At 38.7% G+C, this 18,395-nt stretch overlaps 2 protein-coding genes across 2 annotated transcripts; both read left to right on the top strand.

Moving 5' to 3' along the window:
• Positions 1-123: 123 nt before the first annotated feature.
• LOC116290404 (hydroxymethylglutaryl-CoA lyase, mitochondrial) lies at positions 124-4,448 on the top strand. Its single transcript, XM_031697427.2, has 11 exons — positions 124-224; positions 374-466; positions 896-1,003; positions 1,381-1,476; positions 1,890-1,948; positions 2,049-2,138; positions 2,270-2,333; positions 2,455-2,527; positions 3,069-3,184; positions 3,392-3,517; positions 4,242-4,448. The coding sequence occupies exons 1-11, from the start codon at positions 171-173 to the stop codon at positions 4,356-4,358; spliced, it is 996 nt and encodes a 331-aa protein (XP_031553287.2). The 5' UTR covers positions 124-170; the 3' UTR covers positions 4,359-4,448.
• A 2,175-nt stretch (positions 4,449-6,623) lies between these two features.
• On the top strand, positions 6,624-17,994 carry LOC116290415 (solute carrier family 12 member 8). The gene is made up of 13 exons (XM_089029019.1): positions 6,624-6,950; positions 8,910-8,988; positions 9,279-9,346; positions 9,788-9,979; positions 10,248-10,479; positions 10,904-11,105; positions 11,316-11,403; positions 11,818-11,964; positions 12,315-12,858; positions 13,561-13,667; positions 14,060-14,177; positions 14,614-14,675; positions 15,211-17,994. The coding sequence occupies exons 1-13, from the start codon at positions 6,792-6,794 to the stop codon at positions 15,358-15,360; spliced, it is 2,148 nt and encodes a 715-aa protein (XP_088885145.1). The 5' UTR covers positions 6,624-6,791; the 3' UTR covers positions 15,361-17,994.
• Positions 17,995-18,395: the final 401 nt, after the last annotated feature.

The raw sequence follows: 18,395 nt of genomic DNA, 5'->3' as shown, positions 1-18,395 counted from the left end.
TCCGAATAATTAATTCAGTCTGAAGTAGTTCCGACTCTATTCCGAGGAGGCAACGAGGAGTTTGGTAACGAAATAAAAAAAGTCGATAATCAGTCGATATTTTTTCGTCTTGTATTCGGTAAACTTGGAAATATAAAATGTTCAAAGGTTGACTTTTCTTTAGAATAAAGATGAGAATTTTACGTGGTTTGATTAAAAGATCGCCATTATCAAGACAGTCTCCCGTAAGTTACGTGTTTGTAATCAGGGAAAAAGCATAAAACGTGTCAAAATTATTCAATAAGCTACTTTATGGTCATGAAATGTTGTTTGTGCTGAAATTAAATATGGAAAACCAAAACAAATATTCAAAAATATCTTTTCTTTGCGTTAGGTGCTTGCTTCGATAAGAAGTGCATCCCAGACCAATCAAAAAACTGTCAAAATAGTAGAGGTTGGACCTAGAGATGGACTACAAAATGAAAAGGTATGAGAACGGATGAGCTGATTTGCTAAGTGTTCCAAAAAAGAAAAATCCAAAAAAATCCAAAAATAGAATAGAAATTATCGGGAATTTTAATTGAATGCAAGGGAATCGGTGGTGGGGGGAGGGGGTGGGGAATTTGGTACAGGGATAAATACAGGGTTGTACCTTATTACCATACATTTGTTTTAAAATCCTCTGGTAAAAGCTTCTCCTGCCTCTTTCTGCCACCATTGTTGTCCTTGCTGATATGCCATATTGTGGCCAGCTTTTCAAGGTTTGCCAGCTACCTTCAGGTTCAGGTTGAAGGCCACTGGGTCATCGATATGATTGTTTAAATTATAACTGTCATGTGTTACCCTCATGAAATAAAAAATTTCATTCATTCAAGGATTTCTTTATTTTTTTTCCTTACAATATCCTTATCAACAGGTTACTGTACCAACGGAAGCAAAAATCAAGCTCATCAACATGTTATCAGAGACTGGCTTGACTGCTGTTGAAGCCACTAGTTTTGTGTCTCCTAAGTGGGTACCACAGGTATTCCAATAGAGCCTGTTTTTTCATATAGTAAACTGTATGATGGCTGGTCAGCAGCCAAATTAGTTTTAGCTCAGTCATACATCATTTCTGGCTCAACATGACTGGTCATGGCAAAGATTTGGCCAAACGAGTTCCAATTCTAGCCAGACATTGAATAAATGACATTGCTGCAAGATCCCCAATGTTCCCCTGCTTGAGGACCCAAAACAAGTGCTGAATTATAAGGCGAGCATGAACATGGCCCAGACTATGGTCTGGTTTTAATGAAATACTTGAATGCAGGGATCTACTAACCTTTTGGCTCAATAGGACACACTGTTGAAATAAGGGCTCACTCGTAAAATGCCTATTAACCGGTATATATTATTTTACAGATGGCTGATCATTCTGAAGTCATGAAAGGAATTAAGAGGAATCCTTCTGTGTCATATCCTGTTTTAACTCCTAATTTGAAGGGATTCGAGGCTGCAGTAAGAATACACTCACCATATAAAATATATGATAGCTGTATCTGTGGGATTTGATGAGGTTGGAGTAATGTTGAAAAGATTGACAGAAAGAGGGTCAGAAAGAGAGAGACAGAGAGGGAGAGAGAGAGAAGGAAGTGGGCTTATTTGCACTGCCTTTAGATGGCTTAGTGGTAGTACACTCGCCTCACACCTCTGGGGTCTTGGGTTTTATTCCTGGACTCAGCATCACATGTGAGTAGAGTTTGTTAAGTCTCTCCTTTGATTTGAGAGTTTTTCTCTGGGTTTTTCAAGTTTTCCTCCCACCACAATACTTAATTAAGCTCTAAATTCCAATATTGAATGAGTAAGTTAGCCATTCCCTTAGTTTTTATTCAAGATGGTTTGATAAAATTCAAATGATTTTTCTGTTTCAGCTTGAAGCAGGGGCTGAGGAAGTGGCCATTTTTGGTGCTGCATCTGAATCCTTTAGCAGGTACATTCAAGTGAACATGAAAGCTTGAGAAAAACCTTTGTCTCTGTAAAGTCTTGTCTTTGCAAAGTCTTTCTCATAACAATTCCTGTGACTTTTTTAGAAAAAACATCAACTGTTCTATAAAAGAAAGCCTTCAGAGGTTTGAAGCAGTATGTGAGGCAGCAAAAAAGAAAGGTGTTCGTGTTAGAGGGTGAGTATCTTAGGAAGGACTGAAGGGAAGGAAGGAATAAAGGACGAAAGGCGGAAGCTGGATGAACAAGACAGACGGACGGACGGACAGACAGGAATTACCAATTAATTTAATCTTGTATTTTTTCATAGATATGTATCATGTGTTGTCGGTTGTCCATATGAAGGTTCTGTCAGTCCAAAAGCTGTTGCAGAGGTTAGTATACTTTAGGGGGTGGGGTGTGTGGGGAGGTAATGTACGATGTGACTTTCCCTACTTTGAGTAATACACTGACAACAACAACAACTGAACGCCCATTATTTGTTCTCTATTAAAGGTGTCTCGTACGATGTTTGATATGGGTTGCTATGAGATTTCTCTCGGAGATACGATAGGCGTTGGAGCACCAGGTATTTCTAAAAGTCTACATCTGTTTCACGCATGAAATGTTTCTGGATCTTCTTCTGCAATAGTACGGTGCGCACTACGGAAATTTCATCATGTAAACTTGTCAACATATCTTAGGGCGAGTGGCCTTCAGGTTTTCAGCCGACGGACGTTTTTGTACGAGTACAAATTGCATTAAACTACGTGTGTCGTTGAAGGAAATGTTTTGAAATATATTTCTCTTGCAATTGGTTTCGCAAAACATTGTTGCAATTTCATGCTTGTAACAATACGCTTGCACAATAGTTAGGTCTTCAAATTTTTTGCTGCTCGAAAATCTTCAGGCTTCCTGCAAATGATTGCGAAACTCGCGAGACATATTGCAATGATATTTTGCGCGTGTGAAATAGGATTTTGCAACCTTCGCGTGAGCCTACTTGAACGACGAAACGCGAAACGAAAACAATGCACTTTACTGTATTTTAGCCTTCAAAATAATCTATTGCATTGCACAGATAATTGCTGGATTTTCTTAACCACAGAGTATATTACATGATGTTTCAGGTTCTATAGGATATATGCTTGAGGCTGTCATGAAAGATGTTCCTGTTCAAAACTTAGCAATTCATTGCCATGATACATACGGCCAAGCCATAGCAAACATATTGACATCTGTACAGGTAACGGGTGACGGACAACGTTATCTTCATATTTTTCACTCTGCGTGACAAATTGACCCACCCTCCCCACCCCTCCCCTCCCCAAAAACGAGTTCCACATCCATTGGAAAAGAAGAGGTCAAAGGTACCCACCCCTTGTCTACTTCCATTACTCTTAGTCATTCCTTCTATCAATAGTGGGCTGAAGATCTATTTCTCGTTATGTAGGTGGGTGTCCGGACAGTAGACGCTTCGGTCAGTGGTTTAGGTGGGTGTCCCTACGCGGTGGGTACTTCTGGTAACGTAGCAACGGAAGATGTGGTGTACATGTTACATGGAATGGGATTTAATACTGTGAGTATTTATACCGACATAGGAGTGACTGCATGTCTTCCTGTTTGTAGCTTGGAAATCTCCTCCCAACTGTCTTTCTTGCCCTTCTAGCCTTTGTCCTTTGACCCTGCACATCTTGTTTCATTGGTGCTTTATTTTTCTTGCTCTTCTAGCCTTTATCCTTTGTCCCTGCCCATCTTGCTTTATTGGTGCTCTATTTTACTGACAGTCATTAGAAAAGATACGGTTTGAACGAGAAAAGAGAACGAGCCAGAGATTTGAGACATTTTGATTAAAGTCTTTGAATCTCATTATCTGCACCAAATGGTCTAGTCTTCCCCAAAGCCGCTTTCAGTGTCGTCACGCAACGCTTGCTACTCAGGGGAGGAGCGTTACGTGACGACACTGAAAGCGGCTGTGGGGGAGACTACAAATGGTCAGGTCAAACACTGATCACTATCAGAAGTTCATAACTTAGATGAACATAGATGAACATGCACAATACGAGATAAGGAATTCTGGAAACGAGCTCAATTTTGAGGACATAACAATAGCTTTCCTATAGATTCTCATGAGAACGAAATTCCACATGCGCACATGCAAGGGGTCTACCCCTAACTTGCAAAATAATTCAGTGACTGAAAGTGTCGCCAAACTTACTCCATTACAAATAAAGCACTTGCCGACTCAAGTGTCCTCAATGTTGCTATAATTTCTATCATTATTTTCTTATTGCTCGTTGCAGGGTGTGGACTTGCGCAAACTAATAGAAGCTGGCCAATTCATCTGCAATGTCATCGGCAAAACAACAGGCTCCAAAGTTGCGCTAGCTTCGACAAATCGTTCACAGGGAAAGCAATAAGAAATATTTAAAAACTACTATTTATTATTAGGAATGTAAAGGATCGATGGGAAAATATGAAGACGAATAAACTCATTTTTAGTACACTGAGTATATGTAATAGAAGCGAGTGTAGTCACATGGTAGGGAGGAGGAGAGCACGCGCGTCTTGGCTCGAAAGGTTCCCGCCAAATCCACAGGAACTCCCAACCAATCAAAACGCGAGATTTATAAAAGTTATCTTATAATCATGAGATAATCATGGCCATGGAGTATAGGCTATGAAGAGAACTAGTTAACGTTTAGTACAGTAGACGTCGACTTTAGTTTCTTAAGACCCTGTTACACGTTGAAAATTCTAGCTGAAACTTGTTTGCCATGGCTTTGCGAGACAAGTTTCACGGGGTTGTTATACCGCGCAATTTCGTTCTGAAACTTGTTCCCGACACAAGTTTCGGTTGCACGAGTAGAAAGCGGTTCTACTTTTCGTGAAACTTTCTCGCGACGAAAGTTTCACAAAGCCTAAATTGCGCCGGCCCGTGTAACATCCCCGTGAAACTTGTCTCGCAATATCGTTGCAAGCAAGTTTCAGCTAAATTTTTTTAACGTGTAACAGGGCCTTTAAACATGTCGACTTTTCTTGTCAAAGACTGGAACAACTATTTGCTGACGAAAATTGACTTAGGATTCCTCTGGTCCCAGAGTTAATAGTCTTTCTGGTCCTTTCTATTCAAATGATCTGTCTGCTAAAAAGATTGGTTTTGGGGATTATTTTTTAATTGCTTATCAAAAATAACCGGAGACCATACTCCCAGACCTTGAATGCTGAAGCGTCGTATGGCAACACGAAGCATTTACGGCTATGCCAGAGATTTCTACCCCGACACCGCTATCCCCGAGAGGAATTACAGCCTGGTCAGGAAGCTCGGCAAAAACCTTAGGGAGAGGTTAGTCGGCCCCTAGGCCTTAGATTATTAACCCCATGCTATGACCAGCAGACCTGATATATCGATGTTATCTCAGATAGGTAGGCTCTAGTGGTCGCTCTTTTCCGTGTGGGACGACGCCGTTTATTTTGAATAACGCGCGCAAATATTAAAGGCTCTTTTAAGGCAGAGTCGAGATAGATTCGCCCCATGTAAGGGAATCCGGAATCCACGAAATTTTAGGCTTTGGAATCCGGAATCCGCTACTTTGAAATTCAAAGTATACACTCAAATGCTATCGCCTCGACCTAGACTGAACCGATGTAGCCCCTCCCCCATTGTGTACTATCTCGACCAAGAATATCTGTCATCAGATGCTGATTTAATTGATAGACGATTCTACTTATACTGGCAAGTATATCAAATATAATTTTCAGAGAAAGTATCTGAAAATTAACGATACGGAATCCGGAATCCGTAATACAAAAGTTTTGGAATCCGGAATCCAGACCCTTGGAATCCGTAACCCAGAGTCTCGGAATCCGGAATCCAGCGCTTGGAATCCGGAATCCACCATAAGTCCGGATTCCCTTACATGGGGCGAGAGATAACAGACACTCACATTTTCATGGCCCATCAACCCCCAATGTGATCAATCCACTGACCTCACTCATCATTAGAATCATGCATAGGATACCACTGAAATAGTGATTTTCAACATGTGAAACGATTTTGTGTGGAATTATAGTCAAACGCGCGACGCGACCTCACTATCACGACCACGAATCCCTGTATCCTGCTAATAGAGGTCTTTTTCTGCCCTTCGTTTTGGTAGTAGCGGGGGAGAAAAATACTGTCACACGTCAAATAAAACTATTCATTAACAATGTTATCAAAGATAAAGATGATGTTTTCTTACTAATTGTCTATCTATCTATTTGTACTAACTAAAAACGTGCATTGTCTCTTAATTTCCTTTCCTTAGGCTATATGCGCGCTTATGCTATCGTAACCTAATAGCGCGAGATATGGCGGGAAAATTACACTACTGCTTGACTCGTAACATATAAAATCATAAAAACGACTATTTTTGGCGGGCGAGTATTTGCCTTGAATTTCACGTCCAAATGTTATCATAACGTTTCTCTAGCTACAAAAATATAATAAAGGACAAATATATATTTGAATACAATAGTTAAATGACTGGGGTTACATCACTCTTTAAATACAGCGTAATGTTGTTTTGTCTTCTAAATCCCGAACGATCCCGTAGGCTTGTTTGGTCGTTACGTAAGTGTTACCGTTGATTGGCTGACAATTAACAATGTACAATGTAAGCTCGATCATGCGTGAAGCATGATATTATGATCAAGCTGCTACTAGTACATCGTTGTGAACGATTTCTCCGCACGGAATCATTACTTAGTAAAAGTTCTTTGTTTTTACTAGGATTTCTTTAATGGAATCCCATCGCTTGGTCGTATCGCTTGATATCCCCTTGTGATCTGAGAAATCCACGAGGACAAGGATGGCGGAGAGCAAAGATAAAACAGCTGTGGATTGGAGTCGGTTTGGTTTAGATTCTGAAGAGCGGAAAACGGAACAAAAATTCAATACTAATACTAAAGAAGATGGAAGCACTGCTTCAGGAAACCCTAATGTCAAAGAACTTTTTGACGAAGATCAGGTAATTTTTCTCGTTTTACAGAGTCTTATTCCTAAAAAAAAACTTCAATAATTCACTGGTGACGTGACACGGTTTTGAATAAGAGAGATTCTCATTCTTCAGAGCACGATGAGCGATATTATTATTGAAATCATAAGGAGTAAAACTTCGCTTCGCTGGGCACAGAAAATATCCTATTCAAGTCTTTTAAATTGTCAATTAAACATTACGTTAAGGGAAGGGATTTTAGATTTTTTCGATGGTAATCTTGTGTAAATATATGCATTTTTGCCTCCGATCGAATTTTGGAATGTTGATATAGTTCATTCAGACGGATTTGATTCGAGTTCTAAAGCATCATCTTCAGACGGCCTCGAAAAAATACGCAGACAAAGATTTTTGAAATCAATAAAGAAAACACCATCCATAGAGAGAATGTTTTTTTAAAATATTTGGACGGAGTTTGAACTGCGTCTAAGATTCTTCTTCATTTGCATTTTGGTGGACTGTGATATGCATAATACAACGTCTGAAACTAATAATCGAATTTCCTCTTCATAAAATAAAACTCTTTTTTATATACTTCGACCTATTTAAACTGCATTCCCTAAAATGGCAGTTTTTTATGCCTAATATTTCTCAAACATGAATTATTTTTCTCGTAAACAAACTTCTTCAAATTCAAATTTCGTGTAGTCGATATTTTACCTCGTATTGACAGCTGCATCAGAAGAAAAACCCTTCCACTTCCACTCATTTCCTCATCCCTAATTCATGCGAGCTTTTTGAAAAGATTTTCAGCCCCAGAAACATTCCCAATATTATTGAACTTGTAGCAAAAAAAAAACAATAGAAACGTGAAATAAAGACTTTTCAATACATCCGCCCTTTTTCGTAACTATTTTTTCAGTTTAAAAATTCATTCTTCAGTTTCGCCCTTCGCTCAAAACAAGTGAATTCCCTGATTTTTTTTCAAGAATTTTTTAATCTTTAAAATTACAAAATTAATAAACTAACACTCGCCCTAGCTCATATACCCTTTTGCTTAATTGTTTTCAGATTTATTTGACATATATATATATTTTTACCGACTGAAAGGCTTCGAACTGTGGTTGACCTCATCTCATCGGTGTCGAGAGTATGGTTTTATTTTGAGACCAGGTTTTCACTGAATCGAAAAATTAAATAGTTGGTGTTTTAATCCTGAGAGAGTATGTTTCATTTATATATCGTATTATGGCGATTTGACGTTTGCTCACTGTTCCTAGGATAGTCAAATTACTAGTAATCTTCAATATAAAAATGAAGGCAGTAAATAGGAATTTCTCTAGAAATTAAATCAAATGCTTTTGATCATAATGTCTTAGTTATGGAATATTGTAGACACGGCAAAAATGCATTTAAGGCTAGCAAAGCATACTGTTAAAAAAAGGGGATGTTATGAATACAGAAAATAGAGACGTGAGTTGAAGATCAATAGATAATTCTGCGACATATGTCCAAAAATGTCAATGGTATTTGTTGCTTTGAGTGAACATCTTTTTACAGAAATCATGTAAAATCATATCAGATTATGAGCTGTGCTTTCTTAACCAATAAAACCACACCAATAAAATGTAAAGTGTAGCTTATGAACTGTTAATAGTAAAATGCCCATACTACTAAGTCATTGTTGTAAGGGGTAACCGATAGGATAAAAATCCACCAAAGATTGTATCATCATCATTATCTCATTCTCATTCTCATTCTCACTCTCACTCTCACTCTCACTCTCACTCTCACTCTCACTCCACTCTCACTCTCACTCTCACTCTCACTCTCACTCTCACTCTCACTCTCACTCTCAATCTCACTCTCACTCTCACTCTCACTCTCACTCTCACTCTCACTCTCATTCTCGTCTTCATTCTCATTCTCAATAAATATCAGTGAGTCTTGCTATATGAACATGTTATGATAGTGTTATCTTGATCGATGTAGGACGATAAAAAGGAACAGCAGCCATGGTGGAAGGCGAATTTCTTTATCAGAGAACCAATCTTGTTTGGAACATGGGACGGTAAGTTATTACTACTATTGAATGAATGATAACGAACGAACGAACGAACGAACGAACGAAGGAACGAACGAACGAACGAACGAACGAACGAACGAACGAACGAACGAACGAACGAACGAACGAACGAACGAACGAAAGAAAGAAAGAAAGAAAGAAAGAAAGAAAGAAAGAAAGAAAGAAAGAAAGAAAGAAAGAAAGAAAGAAAGAAAGAAAGAAAGAAAGAAAAGGGCAAAGAACTACGCCTAAGCAAGGTCTATTATTGAAAGATGATATCAATTATTCCCTTGCAGGTGTGTTCACATCATGTGTTTTGAATATCTTTGGTGTGGTAATATTTCTCCGGACAGGATGGATGGTAGTAAGTATCAGTCATTATTCATTCATTCACTATTCAATACGACGATTTGACGTTCCCTTTTGTCTCAGTTGAAGAATTCCATGTTTCCACTTGTTAAAAAGGAAGGAATCTAAGAATATTCAGCCTTCGCTTCTTTGTTTCTTCTTTTCTATTTGTCATTTTTCTTCAAGCATGTTATTTTCCTCTCTTTTCATCTTCTCTTCTTAATTGATCCTTCTTGTGAATGAATGGTTCCTTTTACCTTGGACGTAATGTTTTCTTCACGTGTCCTTCATTCCCTTGAGAATTATTTTTCCCGTTAATTTAAAAGATGATAATGTAGATGCAATTCAAACGAAAAAGAAAAAAATCCTATTGACCTTTAATGGAATAAAATCACGCCCTACATCTAGTTTTCTTCTCAGTTTCCATAGAAACTCACTATTTTTCTTTGTTTCCCAGGGCAACGCAGGCGTGGGCCTATCTCTTCTCATAGTTGTAATTACTTTACTGGTAGCCCTAGTGCCAGTCCTCTCAGCGATAGGGGTATGTGAACGATGTCACGTGGGTAATGGGGGTGTGTATTTCCTGTTGTCACATGTTCTTGGTCAGCGGGCTGGTGGAGCTGTTGGCTTGATGTATGCGTTTGGACAGGTTTGTCACAATCATTTATAGGTATTATATTAAAATAATAATATTATTATGAATAATAATATTAATTATTAACAATATTAGTTGTTAATTATAAATATCATTAATAATAACCAACTTTATAGAGCAAAATGTAACACTCGTACTGATAAACTTGTGGATCGATTACAGTGCTTCTGAATAGCAATTTGCGCGGAATCTACTTCACGACGAAGTAGCTTTAATGGTCTGTAATACTACTTATCTATGTCCTTCCCATCTTGTATTTCAGGCTGTAAGTATTTCTCTGTTCTGTGCTGGTCTTGGTGAGTCATTAGCTCAGTCAGCTCACTGGGATAGTACATGGGCAGTACGTGTTATAGGTCTGGTTACAGCTGCTGCTATGCTGTTAGTAGTTCTGGCTGGCGTCAAGTGGGTCGTCAAGCTCCAGCTTCTTTTGTTTGCAATTATTCTACTATCCGTGTTGGACTTTGTGATTGGCACGTTTGCTCACACCGATGAAGGTATGTTAGAAGAGGGAGAGGGAGAGGGAGTTGCGCACAAATCCAAATCCAGAATAAATTCGTGACTGGACATTAAGTGCGCAAATAGGTTTGCGTATGAAATTAAACAAACGCAATTTTGGAATTGTCGAGCCTCCTAAGCAGACGTTCTTAGGATTGTCACGCAACGTTTCCGCTCCCATGTCTTTTGGAACTTGTATTTTCTTATTTCCTGGTAGTCGCAAATATCTGTGAGATGCAGAAGAAAAGGACAGAAGGTCAAGGAAAGCTTGTCGCCCTTTGAATTTTCGGCTGCTAAAATACTTACATCTGTCTGTCGGACACCTCATCATTCAACTTACTGTCAGTACACGTCCCTCGCTAGGCACAGCTGAGTATACCCGCCTAACAACTAACGTCACTTTTCGTTTACTTTATCTCACAGCTGCTGGCTTCACAGGCTATAAGACCAATAACATGGAGAAAAATGCCGCTCCTGCCTACTCCAAAGGACAGAACTTCTTCACTGTATTTGGTGTGTTTTTTCCCAGCGCTACTGGAGTGTTGTCTGGGATCAACATGAGTGGAGATTTGAAGGATCCTTCTTCTAACATACCGGCTGGTTCTCTTGCTGCCTTGGGATTCAGGTGACGTTTTATTCTGTCTTCATTCTTTCTCTTGTAAAGTAGCACACTCCGCGTGTTATTCGAGTTTTTTTGCAACGTTTCCTCGGCCTGAATAACAAAATGAAATATCCAATTTCGTCGGGTTTGTCCGTGTATCTGAAAGTCTCCTTGTGGGAGAAGGGGGAAAGACTTTTAAAATATGTTTTAAATGATGTACTTGTTCTTTTACAGTGGTATGCTGTACATACTGTTTGCTGTACTTCTTGGTGCAGTGTGTACGAGAGAGGCATTGATCACTGATTACATGATTGCATCCAAGGTAGGTGAATTATTATAACGGTGATGATAAAGATGATGATGATGATGATGGTGATAGTAATGATGATGATGATGATGCGAAAAGTGATGACGATGATGATGCAGTTGTGACGATGGTGATGATGATGGTGATGATGGTGATGACGATGATGGTGATGATGATATGGTGATGATGGTGATGATGATGGTGATGATGATGATTGTGTTGATGATGAAGAAAAATGATGACAGGTAATTTGAAGTGATAGTTGTGGTGGGGATGATAACACTGATGATGATGATGATTAGGTAGGCGATGATGATGATAACTCTTGCTTAAACTCCCTCATGCAAATTGAATGGTTCTCTAACTTTTTGGCACTCCTTCCACATTCACATTTTGCTTTCCTAAAGCGTTGGTTTTCGTCTTGTGCAGGTTTCATTAGTAGGTGTACTGTTTCTGTTTGGCCTGTATGTATCATCATTGTCTTCCTGCCTTGGTGCACAGTACGGGGCGCCCAGAGTGTTACAAGTCATCGGCCAGGAAAACGTCATCCCTATCTTGAAGACCCTCGGTAAAGAAGTAAGTAAATCAGCAAGAGACGATGAAGGTCCTTCATGTTCTCTTGAAATCAATTAAAGCGGTATGAGGGGGAAACGATAGAGCAAACTTGTGGTTTAACTACGTGTTGTGATTGGAAAATTCGAGCGAAAACAATGATGAAAAGCCTGATGAAGGTTTTTGTTGGAGGACCGAATGCTATGCACAAAAACATCAACATTTTTATAAGTCAGAGACAAACCTTTTTAAATGTACGATGTGAAGCCATTTTAAAAAATGTTATGGCATGTACAAGCTTAACGTGTCATACTTGAGCGCTTTACTTAATTATTGCAATCCTTATTTTAATCCTTATTTTTGTGTCTCTTCAGCGAGGAGCCAACAAAGAGCCCTACATTGCCTCCATCTTTGTAGCTGTCATCGCCATGTTGTTTATCTTCGTTGGTAAATTAAACGCCCTTGCGCCTATAGTCACCATGCCCTACCTCATCACCTACGCAGCAGTGGACTACGCGTACTTCAAACTTGCCATGAGTTACGACATACAACAGCATCGAAAACTCATGGACATGACGCGTCGACAGGAGAAGCACTCTACGACTAGACTGCGCGATGACGAGAAATTTGTAAAACTGAATTATGGAACTGGAACAGAGGAATCCGGAAAGATCGGACCGATAAAGGAACATAGTGAAAAAGATGATTCGATGGAGCGAGAAAATGCAGACAAAGACAAAAAAGACGAAGGAACGCGTGAGGAGAAGAACGAATTGAAAGTAGATATCGAAGGAAGTAAGGATGGACCGGCGGACAGTGGGGTACTTCATCCTACAAACGATGATGACAGTGATACCACGTCACTGATACAGAAAGAGAAGAAAGACAAACCTAGTAAAGTTTCTTCTAAAGAAAAAGGTATCAAACACCACGCTTGAATAGTCCCCGTCACAGTTTCCTGCGCCATCTTGAAAGATAGCCATGCCTTTACATCGAAGCGAGACATGTAAATAATTGTACAAGGTGTTAAGAAAAGGTCTCTATCATTGCAAGCTCACCGTTCGTCTCGCTTCGATGCAAAGGCACGGCTACCTTTCAAGATGGCGCCTTGAACTGTGAAGGGGACTATTGCATGTAATACACCTCAGTCTTTCAAAAAAATAAACGTTATTGGTACGAGATCTGAATGGGGGATCTCAAACTCACACTTCTAACGCAAAGCTAGTGCTTGATAAAACGAAAGATCCTTGATCTGACGTGCTGCATGCCGGGGCTGATTGGGTATCTCGGTTAAAGGTCACGTGTTAACTCACAGGAAGCCCGTTTGAGCCCAAAGTATTAGACGATAATATTTTGGAAAGTTCAATGAATATAGTTGAAGCCAAGTCAATACAGTAAAATATATTTTCTGCCCGCCTTTGTATTGTTTTCCTTTGGTATGCTCTCTAGACTATTTGTAGAAAAAGTTTTAAGTTTAACATTCCTATATACAGTTTTTTGTTACCTAACTGTGGAATGAAAACGTTGTGGGGGAGGGGAGGGTGGATGAGCTAATATTTCAGTATCCTTGGTAACAAAGTAATGCCTTCAAAACTTATACATTGTGTATTCGTCCTCCAGAATATAAAAAGTCCTACAGTGAAGAACATCAGATAGAGTGGGAAATAGTCAAGCAGCCTTCATCGTACTACTCAGATCTATGCAATAGATGGGTGTCTCTCTCAGGGGTAAGAGTTATATGCAAATATCTTGCGCAAAACCATATATTTCCATAGTCATATGGAATACATGATGGATGGTATTCTGTCGAGCATTCTTATTGGATGAGTAGTGATCACGTGCTTGAATTCGTGGTCAGGCTGAACTTTTATATTCTGTCGAGCATTCTGATTGGATGAGTAGCAATCACGTGCTTGAATTCATGGTCAGGCTGAACTTTTATATTCTGTCGAGCATTCTGATTGGATGAGTAGCAATCACGTGCTTGAATTCGTGGTCAGGCTGAACTTTTATATTCTGTCGAGAATTCTGATTGGTTGAGCAGCAATCACGTGGTGTTTGAGTTAAATGGTAACGATTTAGTTACATTCTTCTGACTTGTTATCTTTCTGTTTGCCAGGCTTTTATTAGTGTTTTAATCATGTTTCTGATTCACTGGGGATACGCCTTAGCTAACATCTCTCTGACGCTTATTGTGTATATTTATATTGGTCAAGCCAATCCAAGCTTATCTAAAGGTAAATGAGTGCAACCAGTTGATTATTAACTAACCGACCAACCGACCAACAACCAGTCACCCAAAAAGCCAAGCAACCAACCAACCACCCAACCAATCCACCAACCCACCGACCCACCGACCCACCGACCCACCAACCCACCACCCAACCAACCGACCAAACGACCTACCAACCGACCAAACGACCTACCGACCAACAAATCAACCGACCAACCAATCTACCAAACAACCTAACTCAACCAACCACGCCACCCACATACAAACCAACCAACCAACCAACCAACCAACAAATCCAAAGAAAGGAAAACAAACAAAAAAAAAACATGCAAACAAACAAAAAACTACAAATAGACAATCAAATTGATTTTGGAACGACAATCTAAAACAATATTATTAAAATACGTCAAATAAAATTCAGTTCTTTGTATATTTTTTAGGAATTGCTGGTGATTTTAACTTTCTACGGTGGACACAGTCTCTATGGGATAGATTAACAAGGTAGCTTCATCTCTCTCTCTCTCTCGAGATTCTATTCAGTTCTGCCTACTGATGAAGCATTCACTAAATACCTTTATTATCCAACTAAGGGAAAATTAACTAAGAGAAGGAATCTCTGGTATTCATGCTTGTAACTCTCATAGGCACCGTTTGATGCTATTTTTAGAATCTTATTTGTCATCGTTTTTTGTGCACGCGTATAATGTGCGCGCTCTATGCTGTTTGCTTACGTTTTCTTGAAAAACAAAAGAAAACATGAGCAAGCAGGGTAGAGCGATCAAACAAATGATTCTAAAAATAGCATGAAAGATTCTAAAAATAGCATCAAAGAGTGTTCATGATGGGGGGCGGGGATTCCTTCTCTTTGTTCATATTCTTTTGGTAAGTACAAATATTCTGCGATATTTGTACTCTAAGTTATTTTCTACAGTAAAAAACTGGTCTTAAAAACCATTTCAAAAAGTATCGACAAAATATCCACCCATATTCCACCCAAAAATGTCTAATATGAGGTATATATATTTCGATTGACAGGAAAAAAGCCGGTTGAACAGCAGATGATCGTAACACAGCCTTCTGGGATACCATACGGGGTATCCACATACCAGCTGACCGAAGACAATACAGACTTCGCTTACCGTGACCGCGTACACCAGTCTTCAGTCACTACTTCACTGGTCCCATAACATAACCTTGGGGCACACCCTAGGATGAGTTTGTAATTTATTTTAATTGTAAAGAAGAAGCGGAGGTACTTTAAGTTGTGGGAAATTTTATTATTTATTCACTGAAGTATTCCTTTGCCAAATATAATATCAGGATCGTGATGGTCTGGTGTTTTGGGTAGAGTAAAGAGATTATAAAACAAAGAAAAAAATTCCACCGAAAATCACAATTATGAATATGAGTTAAAACTTATTATGAAAGAGAAATTTCGGTTTCAATCTCATTCATAGCCAAACATCAGGACTATATCGAAATATTTCTATATTTATTTAAATAATATTTCTCAAAGATATGTATCTATATCAAGTAAATTTATGTTTTCAACTAAGTTATTGGTTCAAGAATGGGGTTTTATCGGAATACAATTTTTCATCTTGATAGAAATTTCAATAAATCTGTGAAAAAATTACTTAACTTGAAAGTTTATCTTCGACGAAGGTAGATTGTAAATTTGGCTAAACAGAAATCGCTTTGTATTGAGCAACTCTTAGATACTAAAGTCATTGGTGACCATTGGGATCCTAAATAAAAGGAACATACAAGTCACCAGGTTTTGTTACGTTTTCAAAACCATGTTTTAACCAGGATCGCGCAACATCGACACTCAAAAGGAGGGACTTTGATTGAAGCTCTACTAGACTAGACAAGTTAGTGGAGCTGACTTTGTAAATTTAGCTTTGTTCCTGGTCAGTAACCCTAAACCTGAATGTTATCATCGTAGAGTTTTTCTCGAGTTTATTGTAATCATTTCAAGAGGAGTCTTTAGAACTAAAAGGAAATAATGTTATAGTGAACTTGGTGGGTCATGTCGGAGTAACGGTAGCTAGTATAGAATGAATGTAATAATATATAGGTGTATATATAATAGTATGTAACAGTATAGGGATAAATATATAGGTGTATATATAATAGTATGTAACGGTATAGGGATGAATATGAGGATGAATGTACGTAGTCTTGATTTTAGGTGTAGAAACAAATACTTTGTTTTTCGAAGTTTTTATAATTTTGTTATTTGAAAGAAATTTTTAGACCATTTTTTTTTGTCAAGGAATTTACGAGGAAAACACAAAGTTCAATGCTTTGTCATAAGTGCACATGTAAGACACGACCAAATACCGGACACCACACGACCAAAATACGAATACTACTCGACGATGTACGAATATATACGACTTACGTACGGGTACCATACACAATAAAAAGAGAGCACCACACGAGTACCAAATGACCAACACACGAATACCAAGCGAGCACCACACGAGTGGCAAGCGACCGACACACGAGTACCAAGCGACCAACACACGAGTACCAAGCAACAAACACATGAGTACCAAATTGAGAAACACACCAGTACCAAGCGAACACCACTTGAGTACCAAGTGAACACCACACGAGTGCCAAGCGTCTGATACACGATTGCGAAGCGACCAAAACACGAATACCAAACGACTAGGACACGATTACCAAGCGACAAACACGAGTACCATGCGAACGAAACAGGACAGAAAAACAGACAAAATATTGCCGAGATGAAAGACACAAAAAATTTGTTTTGAACCCTTCTTGTTATGATCAAAATTGATTCAGCAAATTGATTCAGTTTCCCTTTTTTCCGATTTTTTCCCGATTACTTTCCGATTATTTAGGAGTATTTGTATTTTTGTATTTTTTCTCAAAAATCGAATGAACCATAAGGGGTAAATTTGCTTAACATCTCTTTTAATTGAAGTCATAAATTAAGGTTTTAATAATTGTTTATTTACAAGGTTAAATAGTTGAAAATTTTAATTTTAATTGAAGAATATATTTTTGGAATTTAAGTTTATTTCACAAAAATGTGGGGGAAATAAAGGAAAAACTTTGAAAAACTGGTTTTTGTTTTGCTTTAAGTAAACTTTGGTCAACAGTTCAAAAGTTAAAAGACAAAAACATGGTGGCCATTGTGGTACCGTTAACAATGGATGCTAATGAGAAATCTTTTGTTAAATGGTACCAACATGGGCATGATGACGTAACGTGCAAACGAAGAATGTTAGGAGTTGTTAGGGGTTAGGTAACCCGTCTGTACTAAGTGCTCCTCTCTCGAGTCAAGTTGCTGAACCAATCAGTTGCCCATGCGCATGCAAAAAATCTGTAGCACAAAGCTATTCTGTACATGCAGTAATGCATCTGAAGGCTCTGATCCTGCAGTGACAGATGCACTTACTAGTAAATGGTCATAAATGCACTCGTCCTCACCTCTGGGGTCTCGAGTTCAATTTCTGGACTCGGCACTACATGAGTAGAGTTTTTTAAGTTTCTCCCTTGAGGGTTTTCATTTTTCTTCGGGTTCTCCTTTTTCCGTCCCTCAACAAAGCCTGATGTGCTAAATTCCAATTCGATCTGTGACTTAGCCGTGCCCTGATTTAGATCAGCCCAGAAGTTGTTTCAGGGTTCAATCTGTGAGTTAGCTGTTCCCCGACATAGATCAGCCCAGAGGTTGTTTTCAGGGTATTGATAAAACTTGGATAGTCAAAAATACGAAATGCTTCTTCAACATCATACTTTAATAACGAGTTCAATCCCAACTATTAAACCTTTCTTTAAATTAACATGCATATCTACAATATTTATCATCTCCTTAAATACTTTACTCTAAAAAAGGGAAACTAAATAAACCTTTTGTCCCAACCAGAACCCATAGCAAAAAATCAGATGAGGTAGCATAGCTAGTTGCCTAGGCCATTTTCCCAAGGCCAGCCACCTAAATCATACTATTTCATGTCCCCTAACCTGTGCACAGCCAGTAGGAATCTCTGTCAAATAAGTGGGGGATTTCTCCACTTTCACCCTAGAGATGGGCTATAGCCAATCTTCTAAGCCCAAGTATCAAGGCTATTGGAGATGACGTGAAAATTTAGGATAGGGACTGAAGGAATGTAAAATAGAGGAGCCAAGGGTGCTTTCTATTAAGTCAAACCGATTGGTCTAAGTTCGCAAATGCTAGCATTGG

Source organism: Actinia tenebrosa, unplaced genomic scaffold (genome assembly GCF_029948245.1).
Source record: "Actinia tenebrosa isolate PJP-AT-01 unplaced genomic scaffold, QUT_ActTen_1.0 PGA_scaffold13__45_contigs__length_12533684, whole genome shotgun sequence".
In the NCBI taxonomy this organism is placed as follows: domain Eukaryota; kingdom Metazoa; phylum Cnidaria; class Anthozoa; order Actiniaria; family Actiniidae; genus Actinia; species Actinia tenebrosa.
Note: the sequence above shows the minus strand (reverse complement) of the source record. Positions and strands in the feature narration are given on the sequence as shown.